The sequence below is a fragment of the Pelophylax lessonae genome (genome assembly GCF_965119305.1).
Source record: "Pelophylax lessonae genome assembly, chromosome: 12".
Classification (NCBI taxonomy): domain Eukaryota; kingdom Metazoa; phylum Chordata; class Amphibia; order Anura; family Ranidae; genus Pelophylax; species Pelophylax lessonae.
Window position 1 is genome coordinate 14,542,520 of NC_138779.1, and position 15,812 is coordinate 14,558,331.

At 49.0% G+C, this 15,812-nt stretch overlaps 2 protein-coding genes across 2 annotated transcripts in view; one reads left to right on the forward strand and one right to left on the reverse strand.

Moving 5' to 3' along the window:
- LOC309568279 (taste receptor type 1 member 1-like) overlaps positions 1 to 430 on the reverse strand; it is a gene marked incomplete at both ends in the record, with an annotated part of 152,215 nt that extends 151,785 nt beyond the window's left edge. Inside the window, one exon of the mRNA XM_082273948.1 lies at positions 298 to 430. Coding sequence (XP_082130074.1) covers positions 298 to 430 — 133 coding nt within the window. The remainder of the gene's footprint in view (positions 1 to 297) is intronic.
- An 11,563-nt stretch (positions 431 to 11,993) lies between these two features.
- Positions 11,994 to 15,812, forward strand: part of ZBTB48 (zinc finger and BTB domain containing 48) — a 66,341-nt gene continuing 62,522 nt past the window's right edge. Inside the window, exon 1 of the mRNA XM_082274102.1 lies at positions 11,994 to 12,746. Coding sequence (XP_082130228.1) covers positions 12,054 to 12,746 — 693 coding nt within the window. The 5' untranslated portion in view covers positions 11,994 to 12,053. The remainder of the gene's footprint in view (positions 12,747 to 15,812) is intronic.

The following is a 15,812-nucleotide window of genomic DNA, read 5'->3' on the forward strand; positions in this document are numbered from 1 at the left end:
GCCGGTAGACCAGAGCGGGGATAATTATATCATACGGGAGAATTACATTCCCGGTACAACGACCGGGACGGCGGGGGTTTCCACATATAGCTTGCCACAACCAAGATGGCGGGCGTTCACTGCCTCCCGCCTCACACCCAGAACCTGTCTCCGTTCCAGCGGAACGGTAGACCAGAGCGGGGATAATTATATCATACGGGAGAATAAAATTTTCAGTACACAGCCTGGAACGGCGGGGGTTTCCACATGTAGCTTGCCACAACCAAGATGGCGGGCGTTCACTGCCTCCCGCCTCACACCGAGATCCTGACTCCTTTCCAGCAGGCTGGTAGACCAGAGCGGGGATAATTATATCATACGGGAGAGTAACATTCCCGGTACAACGACCGGGACGGCGGAGTTTCCACATATAGATTGCCACAACCAACATGGCGGCCGGCAGCGGGACGCCCTGTGTGATTTCCGGAGGTCACCTGACATGAGATCTCGCGAGAGCGGCCGGCCGGACGCAGAGGAGCAGCCTGGAGGTGCAGAGTGAGCCGGGGGACTGGCAGGTATATAAGCGGGTGCGGGGGCCTGTGTGGGGTTGTACCCCTCCTAGGACCCCCATAGAGGAGGGGGGCGGGGTCTATGTGTGGCCCCTGAGTCCTGGAGACCCCCTCAGGGATGTCTGGGGGCAGCCATGATTCATTCTGGAGTGTTTGCAGCATTGGGGGGGTCTCAGGTCCCAATCCCAGGCAGGAAATGTGCATGGAGTTTGCATGTTGTGTGGAATTCTTCTCCCCGCCCCCCTTCTGTGCCGCCATTTTTAAAGAGCTGGCACGTGCGCAAATATCTCTGCGGGGTGTCTGCGCATGCGCACAGACGGTGCTCGTTTTATGGTCTCCGGGGGGGGGGGAATTAAAGAGCAGCTGTGTGCGCAAACTCGCCAAATCTTATTGCGCCCCCCCAGGAATACGCTGCCCCCCGGGATGTGTGATGGGGGCAGTGCCAGGACAAGGTTGCCCAGGGCAAAAATACCAAATTCCCCCCCCCCCCTTCCCTTAGGGTCAGGGCCCCCCCCCCCCTATCCCTGCAATAAACCATTGCGCCCCTCCTGCCCACCCCTTGTCCCCGGCCGGGGGGGGGGGGGGGGCAGAGGAAACAACAATACATTTTCCCTACAGGAAATCAATAGAATTGAAATGTATCAGTTCAAAAAGCAACCGCCGACATCCACATCCCAATTATCGTTATTAAAAATGAATAAAAAATGGAGGAAATCCTCCGCTAGTGGGGGTGGGGTTGTCAATCATTGTGAGCATGTAAACAACTAATCGTTGTATAAAAGGATACATTTTATTATACAAACATGATAAAAGCGCAGTGAATAGTAAACATTTCAATGTCCCATCGGCTCACTAGGAGTAAGAATAGTGTTACATATTAGGAAGGATTCTGAAGATCCAACGCGTTTCGTCGCACATATATTGTGTTCACATATGGCTTCCTCAGGGACCCTCACTTTTCACTGAATAGTCTTCTATCAGGGCTTGAAATCTAAGAGCCAGCTAAAAAAAAGTTAGAAGCCAGGTTTTTGGTGTTTTTTTGCACACATGTCGAATGGCCGGCTTCTGTCGGACCGGCTGCCATACACACAGGCCCAATGCCGGCCGGTTTTTATTGAACCGGCTGATGTTGTCCGGCATTCGACCCGTGTGTACTTTGTTTACTTCTTCTGAGAGATATTAAAGGAACACTCCAACCACCATGACCACTTCAGTGATTGGAAGTGGGGATGGTGGGAGGAGTCAGGAAAACTGCACATACTGGGATATTTACAGTTATGTACTGGGGGATAGTTGCACCCCTAGCACGTGACTTACTGCTGGCTGGTACTACTGTGGGTATTGCTGGCTGGTACTTCTGGTGGGTAATCCATGCGGGTACTTTTGGCTGGTATTTCTGTGGGTACTCCTTGCTGGTACTGCTGGCAGGTACAACTGGCTGGTACTGCTGTGGGTAATCCATGTGGGTACTGTTGGCTGGTATTTCTGTGGGTAGTGGTACTCCTTGTGGGTACTGTTGGCTGGTACTGCTGGCAGGTACTACTATGGGTACTGCTGGCTGGTACTACTGGCTGGTACTGCTGTGGGTATTCCTTGTGGGTACTGCTAGCAGGCCGTACTACTGTGGGTAATGCTGGCTGGAACTGCTGTGGGTACTCCTTGTGGGTACTGCTGGCTGGTACTGCTGTGAGTACTTCTGGCTGGTACTGCTGTGGGTACTCCTTGCGGGTACAGCTGGCTGGTACTGCTGTGGGTACTGCTGGCTGGTACTACTGTGGGTACTCCTTGCGGGTACTGTTGGCTGGTACTGCTGTGGGTACTTCTGGCTGGTACTCCTTGCGGGTACTGCTGTGGGTACTGCTGGCTGGTATTCCTTGCGGGTACTGCTGGCTGGTACTACTGTGGGTACTGATGGCTGGAACTGCTGTGGGTAAGCCTTGCGGGTACTTCTGGCTGGTACTACTGTGGGTACTCCTTGCGGGTACTGCTGGCTGGTACTGCTGTGGGTACTGCTGGCTGGTATTCCTTGCGGGTACTGCTGGCTGGTACTACTGTGGGTACTACTGGCTGGTACTGCTGTGGGTATTCCTTGCGGGTACTGCTGGCAGGCCGTACTGCTGGCTGGTACTGCTGTGAGTACTTCTGGCTGGTACTGCTGTGGGTACTCCTTGCGGGTACAGCTGGCTGGTACTGCTGGCTGGTATTCCTTGCGGGTACTGCTGGCTGGTACTACTGTGGGTACTGCTGGCTGGTACTACTGTGGGTACTGCTGGCTGGTACTACTGTGGGTACTGCTGGCTGGTACTACTGTGGGTACTGCTGGCTGGTACTGCTGTGGGTTCTCCTTGTGGGTACTGCTGTGGCTAGTCCTGGCTGGTACTGCTGTGGGTACTCCTTGCGTTTACTGATGGATGGTACTGCTGGCGGGAAATGCTGGTGGAGATCAGGGAGCGGTGCTGGAGGAAGCATGCAGAGCGGATGTTTCCTGTATCCCTCCTCTCATAGGGGGAAGGCATTTGATATCACTCCGCCTGTGACAGGACGGAGCCGGGAAGTGTACAGGAATCATCAACTCCGTTCTGACAGCTGACACAGACACCGTTCTGTCACCAGACATCCCAAGTCTCCTGCGAGGTGCGGGAATTTCCCGCATGTGGGCACGGTACTTACGAGTGTCAGGGAGCCGGAGCCCGCACCTAACAAGAGACTTGGGATGTCTGGTGACGAGACACCTGCAGCAATGTAACCCAGGCACCAGGCCGATAATTCTAGCCGCCAATGCGACCTGGCGCCTGGGGTTTGTCGAGCCCTGCCTTATACACTTCAAAAAGTGTATATGATCATTTAGTGAATAGTGAGGGACCCTGAGGAAGTGATATATGAACACATATGTTCGACGAAACGCGTTGGACCTTCAGAATCCTTCCAAACTAATATGTAACCCTATTCTTACTCCTAGTGAGTCGATGGGACATTGAAATGTTTCCTTTTTACTGTGCTTTTATCATGTTTGTATAATAAAATGTATCCTTTTATACAATGATTAGTTGTTTACATGCTCACAATGATTGACAACCCCTCAAAAATCCACACCCACTGGCGGAGGTTTTCCTCCACTTTTTATCTATATTTCTTTTTGATTAGGAAAATAATAGAATTTATCCCAGAACCAGAGGAGCGTAGAATGATATAACGGGGCGCAGCCACATTTCTTATATTGCAGATTACCAATTCTTACATCTGATGCCTGCATTTGTTTTATTTTTTTAGTTTTTAGTTTTTTTTTTTTTCTATTTTCATCTGATGTTCCGGCCAGTAAGTCTGTTGTTTTTCAACAGAACAAGCTCCCCTGCTGATGTATCAGTTTGAGGGTTGAGAGAAACCATTTCTTGCTTGCAATCATCAGCTTTTATTTATGCTGTAACTGAATATAAAGTGTGAGCTGGAGTTTGGCTTCAATCCGTCAGGCTCCGTTCAGATATTGGCGCCCTGGTTTGCGGCGAAATCTGTCCACGATCTCGAATCATTGCACTCGCCGCGATCCCAAATCATTGCACTTGCCGCGATCCCAAATCATTGCACTCGTCGCGATCCCAAATCAGTGCACTCGCCGTGATCCCGAATCAGTGCACTCGCCGTGATCCCGAATCATTGCACTCGCCACGATCCCGAATCATTGCACTCGCCACGATCCCGAATCATTGCACTCGCCACGATCCCGAATCATTGCACTCGCCACGATCCCGAATCATTGCACTCGCCGTGATCCCGAATCATTGCACTCGCCGTGATCCCGAATCATTGCACTCGCCGCGATCCCGAATCATTGCACTCGCCGTGATCCCGAATCATTGCACTCGCCGTGATCCCGAATCATTGCACTCGCCGTGATCCCGAATCATTGCACTCGCCGTGATCCCGAATCATTGCACTTGCCACGATCCCGAATCATTGCACTCGCCACAATCCCGAATCATTGCACTCGCTGCAACCTCGAGATCCCGAATCATTGCACTCGCCACAATCCCGAATCATTGCAGTCGCTGCAACCTCGAGATCCCGAATCATTGCACTCGCTGCGACCCCGAGATCCCGAATCATTGCACTCGCTGCGACCCCGAGATCCCGAATCATTGCACTCGCTGCGACCCCGAGATCCCGAATCATTGCACTCGCTGCGACCCCGAGATCCCGAATCATTGCACTCGCTGCAACCCCGAGATCCCGAATCATTGCACTCGCTGCGACCCCGAGATCCCGAATCATTGCACTCGCCACAATCCCGAATCATTGCACTCGCTGCAACCTCGAGATCCCGAATCATTGCACTCGCTGCGACCCCGAGATCCCGAATCATTGCACTCGCTGCGACCCCGAGATCCCGAATCATTGCACTCGCTGCGACCCCGAGATCCCGAATCATTGCACTCGCCACAATCCCGAATCATTGCACTCGCTGCAACCTCGAGATCCCGAATCATTGCACTCGCTGCAACCCCGAGATCCTGAATCATTGCACTCGCCACGATCACAAAAACGTAAATGTATTTTATTGGGATTTTGTGTGATAGACCAACACAAAGTGGCACATAATTGTGAAGTGGAAGGAAAATGATAAATGATAGAAATAAATCTGTGAAAAGTGTGGCTGCATTTGTATTCACCCCCCGGAGTCAATACTTTGTAGAACCCGGCTTTCCCTGCAATTACAGCTGCAAGTCTCTTTGGGGATGTCTCTACCAGCTTTGCACATCTAGAGAGGACATTTCTGCCCATTCTTCTTTGTAGAATATCTCATCTCTGTCAGATTGGATGGAGAGCGTCTGTGAACAGCAATTTTCAGGTCTTGCCACAGATTCTCAATGTGATTTAGGTCTGGACTGTGACTGGGCCATTCTAACACATGAATATGCTTTGATGTAAACCATTCCATTGTAGCTCTGGTTGGATGTTTCGGGTCGTTGTCCTGCTGGAAGGTGAACCTCCACCCCAGTCTCAAGTCTTGCAGACTCCTAACAGGTTTTCTTCTAAGATTGCCCTGTATTTGGCTCCATCCATCTTCCCATCAACTCTGACCAGCTTCCCTGTCGAAGAAAAGCATCCCCACAACATGATGCTGCCACCACCATGTTTCACAGTGGGGATGGTGTGTTCAGGGTGATGTGCAGTGTTAGTTTTCCCCCACACATAGTGTTTTGCTTTTAGGCCAAAATGTCCAATTTTGGTCTCATCTGAGCAGAGCTCCTTCTTCCACATGTTTGCTGTGTCCCCCACATGGCTTCTCCCAAACTGCAAACAGGACTTCTTATGGCTTTCTTCCACCAATGGCTTTCTTCTTGTCACTCTTCCATAAAGGACAGATTTGTGGAGCGCACGACTAATAGTTGTCCTGTGGACAGATTCTCCCACCTGAGCTGTGGATCTCTGCAGCTCCTCCAGAGTTCCCATGGGCCTCTTGGCTGCTTTTATGATGAATGCTCTCCTTGCCCGGCCGGTCAGTTTAGGTGGACGGCCATGTCTTGGTAGGGCCCCGGGCCGGTCAGTTTAGGTGGACGGCCATGTCTTGGTAGGGGGCCGGCCGGTCAGTTTAGGTGGATGGCCATGTCTTGGTAGGGTTGCAGTTGTGCCATACTCTTTCCATTTTCCCATGATGGATTGAACAGCGCTCTGTGGGATGTTCAAAGTTTGGGATATTTTTTTATAACCTAACCCTGCTTTACACTTCTCCACAACTTTATCCCTGACCTGTCTGGGGTGTTCCTTGGCCTTCATGGTGCTGTTTGTTCACTAAGGTTCTCTAACAAACCTCTGGGGGCTTCACAGAACAGCTGTATTTATACTGAGATTAAATTACACACAGGTGGACTCTGTTTACTAATTAGGTGACTCTGAAGGCAATTGGTTCCACTAGATTTTAGTTAGGGGTATCGGAGTAAAGGGGGTGAATACAAATGCACTCCACAGTTTTTACATATTTTGTAAAAAATGTTAAAAACCATTTATCATTTTTCTTCCACTTCACAGTTATGTGTCACTTTGTGTCGGTCTATCACATAAAATCCCAATAAAATACATTTACATTTTTGGTTGTAACATGAGAAAATGTGGAACATTTCAAGGGGTGTGAATACTTTTTCAAGGCACTGTACCGCATATAAATAGAAATAAAGGAAAAACATTCTTTTCACTTTGGAACAAGTAAAGGAGGGTTCTAACCCTTTCCATCTGTGTCCCTTTTGGGAAGATTTTTCTTCACTTCCCGTCCTATAGGCACAACAGGAAGTGAGAGGAAATCCCACCAAAGTGAGGGATTTGCTAGTTGTCGCCACAACCCCCCCCCCCCCCTCCCCATGCAAGATTTTCCTTCTATTACTATTCTAGAGGCAAGCACAATTGTGCCCATTTTAGAATAGGGAGGGTTGGGGGTTGGCAGCTGTGGTGATGACAGCAGGTGTATTGAGGTGGTGACGTATGTAGTGGTAAGGGCAATGAAGGGAGGTGAAGGCAGCAGAATGTTGTAAGGGTAGGGAAGAGGAGTAAATGTAGGGGAAGAGTGGGAAGGGTAGAGAAGAAGGGTGAAGGTAGGGGAAACCTGTTAGGGGTGGGGATGATTGGTAATTGTAGAGAAGGGAGGAATGGTAAGGGCAGGGAACATTGGTAAGGGTAGGAAAGAGGAGGGAGGAATAGTAAGAGTAGAGAGGAGTAGGGAGGATTGGAAATTGTAGGGAAGAGGAGGGAGGAATAGTAAGGGTAGGGAAGATCGGTAATGGTAGGGAAGAGGAGGGAGGAGTGGAAAGGGTTGTAAATAGTTGAAGCGGCAGAGGAAGAGTGGTAAGGGCTGGGGAATAGGGTGAAGGTAGGGGAAGAGTGTCAGGGGCAGGGAAGATTGGTAATTGTAGAGAAGAGGAGGGAGGAATGGGAAGGGAAGGTTGGTAGGGAGATTGGTAATTGTAGGGAAGAGGAGAGAGGAATGGTAAGGGAAGGGAAGATTGGTAAGGAAGCGATGGGAGGAATGGTAGGGGTAGGGAATACTGGTAATTGTATAGAAGAGGAGAATGGTAAGGGCAGGGAAGATTGGAAATTGTAAGGAAGGGGAGGGAGGGAGGAATGGTAAGGACAGGGAAGATTTTTAATTGTAGGGTAGAGGAGGGAGGAATGGTAAGGGTAGGGAAGATTTGTAATTGTAGGGAAGAGGAGGGAGGAATGGTAAGGGCAGGGAAGATTTGTAATTGTAGAGAAGAGGAGGGAGGAATGGTAAGGGTAGGGAAGACTGGTAATTGTAGGGAAGAGGAGGGAGGAATGGTAAGGGCAGGGAAGACTGGTAATTGTAGGGAAGAGGAGGGAGTAATGGTAAGGGCAGGGAAGATTTGTAATTGTAGGGAAGAGGAGGGAGGAATGGTAAGGGTAGGGAAGACTGGTAATTGTAGAGAAGAGGAGGGAGGAATGGTAAGGGTAGGGAAGATTGGTAATTGTAGGGAAGAGGAGGGAGTAATGGTAAGGGCAGGGAAGATTTGTAATTGTAGGGAAGAGGAGGGAGGTATGGTAAGGGTAGGGAAGACTGGTAATTGTAGAGAAGAGGAGGGAGGAATGGTAAGGGTAGGGAAGATTGGTAATTGTAGAGAAGAGGAGGGAGGAATGGTAAGGACAGGGAAGATTTGTAATTGTAGGGAAGAGGAGGGAGGAATGGTAAGGGCAGGGAAGATTTGTAATTGTAGAGAAGAGGAGGGAGGAATGGTAAGGGTAGGGAAGACTGGTAATTGTAGAGAAGAGGAGGGAGGAATGGTAAGGGTAGGGGAGATTGGTAATTGTAGGGTAGAGGAGGGAGGAATGGTAAGGGTAGGGAAGATTTGTAATTGTAGGGAAGAGGAGGGAGGAATGGTAAGGGCAGGGAAGATTTGTAATTGTAGAGAAGAGGAGGGAGGAATGGTAAGGGCAGGGAAGATTTTTTAATTGTAGGGAAGAGGAGGGAGGAATGGTAAGGGTAGGGAAGATTTTTAATTGTAGAGAAGAGGAGGGAGAAATAGTAAGGGTAGGGAAGAGGAAGGAGGAGTTGTAGGGGCAGGGAAGATTGGTAAGGATAGAGAAGAGGGGTGAAGGTAGGGGACGAATGTTAAGAGCAGGTAAGAGTGGTAATTGTAGGGAAGAGGAGAATGGTAAGGGTAGGGAAGACCGGTAATTGTAGAGAAGAGGAGGGAGGAATGGTAAGGGCAGGGAAGATTGGTAAGGAAGCGATGGGAGGAATGGTAAGGGTAGGGAATAATGGTAATTGTAGGGAAGAGGAGAATGGTAAGGGTAAGGAAGATTGGAAATTGTAAGGAAGAGGAGGGAGGAATGGTAAGGGAGATAGGTAATTGTAGGGAAGAGAAGGGAGGAATGGTAAAGGCAGGGAAGATTTGTAATTGTAGAGAAGAGGAGGGAGGAATGGTAAGGGCAGGGAAGATTTTTAATTGTAGGGAAGAGGAGGGAGGAATGGTAGGGGTAGGGGAGATTGATAAGGGTAGAGAAGATTAGTATTTGTATGAAAGAGGAGGGCGGAGTTGTAAGGGCAGGGAAGATTGGTAATTGTAGAGAAGAGTAGGGAGAAATAGTAAGGGTAGGGAAGAGGAAGGAGGAGTGGTAAAGGTAGTGAAGAGTTGTAGGGGCAGGGAAGATTGGTAAGGATAGAGAAAAGGGGTGAAGGTAGGGGATGAATGGTAAGAGTGGTAATTGTAGGGAAGAGGAGGGAGGAATAGTAAGGGCAGGGAATATTGGTAGGGAAGAGGAGGAAGAAATGATAGGGGCAGGGAAGAGTATTTATTGTAGGGAACAGGAGGAAGGGTTGGTAAGGGCAGGGAAGATTGGTACGGAACATTGGTAAGGGCAGGGAAGATTGGTAATTGTAGGGAAGAGGAGGGAATATTTGTATTTGTAGGGAAAAGGAGGGAGGAATGGTAAGGGTAGGGAAGATTGGTAATTATAGAGAAGAGGGGTGAAGGTAGGGGACAAATGGTAAGAGCAGGTAAGAGTGGTAATTGTAGGGAACAGAAGGGAGGGTTGGTAAGGGCAGGGAAGATTGGTAGGGAAGAGTGGTAAGGGCAGGGAAGATTGGAAATTGTATAGAAGAGGAGGGAGCAATTGTAAGGGCAGAGAAGAGAGGTGAAGGTGTAGGGGAAGAGTGGGTAGGGGCAGGGAAGAGTGGTAGGGAAGAGTGGTATGGGCAGGGAAGAGTGGTAGGGAAGAGTGGTATGGGCAGGGAAGAGTGGTAGGGAAGAGTGGTATGGGCAGGTAAGATTGGTATTTGTAGGGAAGAGGAGGGAGGAATAGTAGGGCAGGAAAAGAATTGTAATTATAGGGAACAGGGGGGAGGAGTGGTAAGGGCAGGGAAGAGGAGGGAGGAGTGGTAAGGGTAGGGATGAGTGGTAAAAGCAGGGGAAGAACCATATGGGCAGGGAAGATTGGTAATTGTAGGGAAGAGGAGGGCGGAGCGATAGGGGCAGGAAGGATGGGTGAAGGTAGGGGAGAAGTGGTAAGGGCAGGGAACATTGGTAGGGGGAGAGATGAACACCATTCCTGACTTCTGCATAAATACAATTACTATTGTGTCACCCTACCAGCATGCTTCATTTGTCATGACTGTTGTTAATGTGGTCATCATGGCCCTTTAATTCTGCTTTAAAGTGAACCTGTCCTTGGCCCATGCAGGGTAAAGTAACCGTTTTCCTTTAATGAAGATCTCCCCAGTCGCTCATACTTGCCTTCCTTTTGCCCCCTTGCCTTCCTTTTGCCCCCTTGCCATCCTTTTGCTCCCTTGCCTTCCTTTTGCTCCCTTGCCATCCTTTTGCTCCCTTGCCATCCTTTTGCTCCCTTGCCATCCTTTTGCTCCCTTGCCATCCTTTTGCTCCCTTGCCATCCTTTTGCTCCCTTGCCATCCTTTTGCTCCCTTGCCTTCCTTTTGCCCCCTTGCCATCCTTTTGCTCCCTTGCCTTCCTTTTGCTCCCTTGCCTTCCTTTTGCTCCCTTGCCATCCTTTTGCTCCCTTGCCATCCTTTTGCTCCCTTGCCATCCTTTTGCTCCCTTGCCTTCCTTTTGCCCCCTTGCCTTCCTTTTGCCCCCTTGCCTTCCTTTTGCCCCCTTGCCTTCCTTTTGCCTCCTTGCCTTCCTTTTGCTCCCTTGCCTTCCTTTTGCTCCCTTGCCATCCTTTTGCTCCCTTGCCTTCCTTTTGCTCCCTTGCCATCCTTTTGCTCCCTTGCCATCCTTTTGCTCCCTTGCCATCCTTTTGCTCCCTTGCCTTCCTTTTGCCCCCTTGCCTTCCTTTTGCTCCCTTGCCTTCCTTTTGCTCCCTTGCCTTCCTTTTGCTCCCTTGCCTTCCTTTTGCTCCCTTGCCTTCCTTTTGCTCCCTTGCCTTCCTTTTGCTCCCTTGCCATCCTTTTGCTCCCTTGCCATCCTTTTGCTCCCTTGCCATCCTTTTGCCCCCTTGCCTTCCTTTTTGCCCCCTTGCCTTCCTTTTTGCCCCCTTGCCTTCCTTTTGCTCCCTTGCCATCCTTTTGCTCCCTTGCCATCCTTTTGCTCCCTTGCCATCCTTTTGCCCCCTTGCCATCCTTTTGCCCCCTTGCCATCCTTTTGCCCCCTTGCCATCCTTTTGCCCCCTTGCCATCCTTTTGCCCCCTTGCCATCCTTTTTGCCCCCTTGCCATCCTTTTTGCCCCCTTGCCATCCTTTTTGCCCCCTTGCCATCCTTTTTGCCCCCTTGCCATCCTTTTTGCCCCCTTGCCATCCTTTTTGCCCCCTTGCCATCCTTTTTGCCCCCTTGCCTTCCTTTTTGCCCCCTTGCCTTCCTTTTTGCTCCCTTGCCTTCCTTTTTGCTCCCTTGCCTTCCTTTTTGCTCCCTTGCCTTCCTTTTTGCTCCCTTGCCATCCTTTTGCTCCCTTGCCTTCCTTTTGCTCCCTTGCCTTCCTTTTGCCCCCTTGCCTTCCTTTTGCCCCCTTGCCTTCCTTTTGCTCCCTTGCCTTCCTTTTGCCCCCTTGCCTTCCTTTTGCTCCCTTGCCATCCTTTTGCTCCCTTGCCATCCTTTTGCTCCCTTGCCTTCCTTTTGCTCCCTTGTCTTCCTTTTGCCCCCTTGTCTTCCTTTTGCCCCCTTGCCTTCCTTTTGCTCCCTTGCCTTCCTTTTGCTCCCTTGTCTTCCTTTTGCCCCCTTGTCTTCCTTTTGCCCCCTTGTCTTCCTTTTGCCCCCTTGCCTTCCTTTTGCTCCCTTGCCTTCCTTTTGCTCCCTTGCCTTCCTTTTGCTCCCTTGCCTTCCTTTTGCTCCCTTGCCATCCTTTTGCTCCCTTGCCATCCTTTTGCTCCCTTGCCATCCTTTTGCTCCCTTGCCATCCTTTTGCTCCCTTGCCATCCTTTTGCCCCCTTGCCTTCCTTTTGCTCCCTTGCCTTCCTTTTGCTCCCTTGCCTCTGCATTTAGCCAGGAATGAAAGGAAAGAAATGGTTCTCATATACGAGGATCTTCCAATGTTTTGTGTTGTGTTTTTCAGGCCATGGATAATGTGTTCATCCAGCACAGCGTCAAGGTCCTCCAAGCCCTCAACAAGCAGAGAGAAGCGGGCCGGTACTGCGACGCCACCCTTGTGGTCGGAGATCTTCAGTTTAAAGCCCACTGGAGTATCCTGGCTTGCAGCAGCTCGTTCTTCCAGAGCCTTTATGGAGATGGCAGCTCCCCAAACATTATCCTCCATGAACGGTTCTCCGGGGTCATGGGCCTCCTCCTGGATTTCCTCTACACGGGGGAGATGACTCTGTCCCATCACAATGTGGAGAAGGTCCTCTCTGCCTCCAAGGAATTGGGCATTTTTGAAGCCGTTGAGGTCTGTGAACAGTTCCAGCCAAAGTGTTTTGAGCCTGTTGTTGATCGGACTGAGGATTTTTTCCAGCAGCCTGGAACGTTGGAGACCTTGAATGGACACCTGAAAGAGGCGGAGGAGTCGGATGGTGAGGACACGCTAAAGGGAATTTCGGAGCTCAGCAACGTGCTGGCAGAGAGTGAAGTCCCAGCGGAGCCGGGCAATGAACAGGACAGCAGCCTTTCCCTGCTGCAGAGGACAGTGGAGATCACTCCTTTCCAGGAAGTTGTCCTGAAGGACCCAGAAATTGCGGAGAGGAGGGAGTTTAAGAGGCAGAGAAGAGGGCAGAAGAATGAGCCGTGTATTGTCAGCGATGGAGACTGTATAACGGTACGTTTCTGGAGGTTCCGGTTAACCACTTTACCACCGGAGGATTTTGCTGTCTTACGTCTGGGCCACTTTTTGCGATTCCGCACTGTGCGACTTTGACTGACAATTGCGCGGTCGTGCGACGCCGTACCCAAACGAAATTTACGTCCTTTTTTTCCCACAAACAGAGCTTTCTTTTGGTGGTATTTGATCACCTGTGCGATTTTTACTTTTTGCGCTTTAAACAAAAAAAGCGTACATTTTGAAAAAATAACAATATTTTTCACATTTTTTATGTGAAATCCCCCCCCCCCCCCCAAAAAAAAATGTAAAAATCAAAATTTTTTTACATTTTTGGCCAACTTGTTTTTTGCTACATATGTTTGGTAAAAAAAATCACAATAAGCGTATTTTGATTGGTTTGCGCAAAAGTTATTGCGTTTACTAACTAAGGGAAAGATTTCGGTCATTTTTGGTGTTTTTTTTTTTAACGAGTAATGGCGGCGATCTGCAATTTTTTTTTTTTTTTTTTGCGGGACTGCGACATTGCGGCGGACAGATCGGTCCCTTGACTGACCTTTTTGACACTTTTGGGGGTACCAGTGAAATTACTGCAGTAATCAGTGCTATACATATGCACTGTTACTGTAAAAATGACACTGGCAGGGAAGGGGTTAATTTTATTGGAGAGGGAGGGGTTAATGTATGCCTGGTGCTTACTGACTTGTGGGGGGGGAGGTGACTGAGTGACACAGGGACAGATCGCATGTTGAGCTATGCTGAACCCTGCAATCTGTCACTGTCTGTCACTTAGGAGATCCGCCCGCTCTGTTTACACAAGCGGGCGGATCTCCAAACTCGATTCCCCGACGATCGGGGAAGAGCGGCGGTGATCACCGCCTCTCCTCCCCTGGCCCGACTCCCGCTGTGACTGAATACAGCGGGAGCGAGCCTCCGGCGGCGCGTGCGCGCCGCCCACAAGGGGAGGAGTCCAGCGACGTAGGTCTACGTCGCTGGACGGGAACTAACCACTTTGCCGCATTACCAGCTCAGTGAGCGGCCGGCAAGTGGTTAAACAGGTCATGGTATATGTAATGGTAGTTGGCCACAATCAACTGGACCTGTTCTGTAATGACAATTTGAAGCTCCATTTGAGTTCCATTGAGTGTCGGGAACATACGCCGCCATTTTTAGCCACATGTGGAACAGACACCTTGATCCAACCATGGAAAAGTTAGATGTTCTTGGCCAAGGACAAGATGGGAGGTGTAAATAATGGTGGAACCACCTTGTTTTTGCTACCTAATTCCATTCTTGGTGTCAGGAAGGCTTCATAGATGTTAATCTTTTGAGTCATATGGCTGAAGTTGTGAATTGTTATCAAAACGCCGGGATAGAGATGCTAAAACGGCATCGTGGAGGACAGTGAGGTCCACATTTTGGACAGAGAGGACAACTGGTTCTCAAGAGGCATGAAAAAAAGCCATTCTCATCAAGCTGGGGTGAGGGCCTTCAACAATATTTGTCTCTACCCCAACATTTTGACAATTCACACCTTCAGCTATGTGATTTGAAGAATTAACACCGATGAAGCCTTCCTGACCCCAAGAAGGGGATTATATAACTAAAACAAGGAGGTTCCACAACGTCCACACCTCCCATTCTGTTCTTGGCCAAGAACATCTACCTTTTTCATGGTTGGATCAAGGTGTCTGTTCTATCCCTTCTAATGGCACTTTTCCACTGCAAGTACCGGCTCAGCTCCACTCGGCCCTGCTTGGCTCGGTTTGGTTTTCCACTGCATGGTACGGTGTTGGAACGGTTTGGTACGGTTTGCTTTTCCACTAATAGTAAGTGGGTGGGATAACAATGATTCTCTGACCGATCAGTGGCTAGTAGTGACAAACAGTCAAGGCTGCATGCAAAGGATTGTGGGATATGGTACCGGTACGGCCCTCTTGGAACCACAACTGAGGTGGTACTGTTTAACCACTTTACCACCGGAGGATTTTGCTGTCTTACGTCCAAGCCACTTTTTGCGATTCGGCGCTGTGCGAATTTAACTGACTATTGCGCGGTCGTGCAACGCCGTACCCAAACGAAATTGACGTCCTTTTTTTCCCACAAGCAGAGCTTTCTTTTGGTGGTATTTGATCACCTGTGCGATTTTTACTTTTTGCGCTATAAACAAAAAAAGAGCCTACATTTTGAAAAAATAACAATATTTTTCACATTTTTTTTTATATGAAATTCCCCCCAAAAAAAATGTAAAAATCAAATTTTTTTTCAATTTTTGGCCAATTTGTTTTCTGCTACCTATGTTTGGTAAAAAAAAAAATCACAATAAGCGTATTTTGATTGGTTTGCGCAAAAGTTATTGCGTTTACTAACAAAGGGAAAGATTTCTGTCATTTTTGGTGTTTGTTTTTAACGCGTAATGGCGGCGATCTGCGTTTTTTTTTTTTTTTTTTGCGGAACTGTGACATTGCGGCGGACAGATTGGACCCTTGACTGACATTTTTGACACTTTTGGAGTTACCAGTGACATTATTGCAGTAATCAGTGCTATACATATGCACTGTTACTGCAAAATGACACTGGCAGGGAAGGGGTTAATTTTATTGGGGAAGGAGGGGTTAAGTGTGTCCCTAGGGGTGTGATTCTAACTGTGATTGGCTGTGGCTACTGGTGTAGGAACAGTGATCAACGGTCCTACATAGCAGAACCATATGATCACTATTCCTACACAGGGGAGAATGACAGGCGGCTTGTTTACATCAGCCGCCTGCCTTTCTCCCTCTCCACCGACGATCGCCGATTTTAAAAAATTTTTAAAATTTTTGGCCAATTTGTTTTCTATGTTTACTATGTTTGGTAAAAAAAAATCACAATAAGCGTATTTTGATTGGTTTGCGCAAAAGTTATTGCGTTTACTAACAAAGGGAAAGATTTCTGTCATTTTTGGTGTTTGTTTTTTTTTTTTTTAACGAGTAATGGCGGCGATCTGCGTTTTTTTTTTTTTTTTGCGTGGCTTGCGACATTGCGGCGGACAGATCGGACCCTTGACTGACATTTGTGACACTTTTG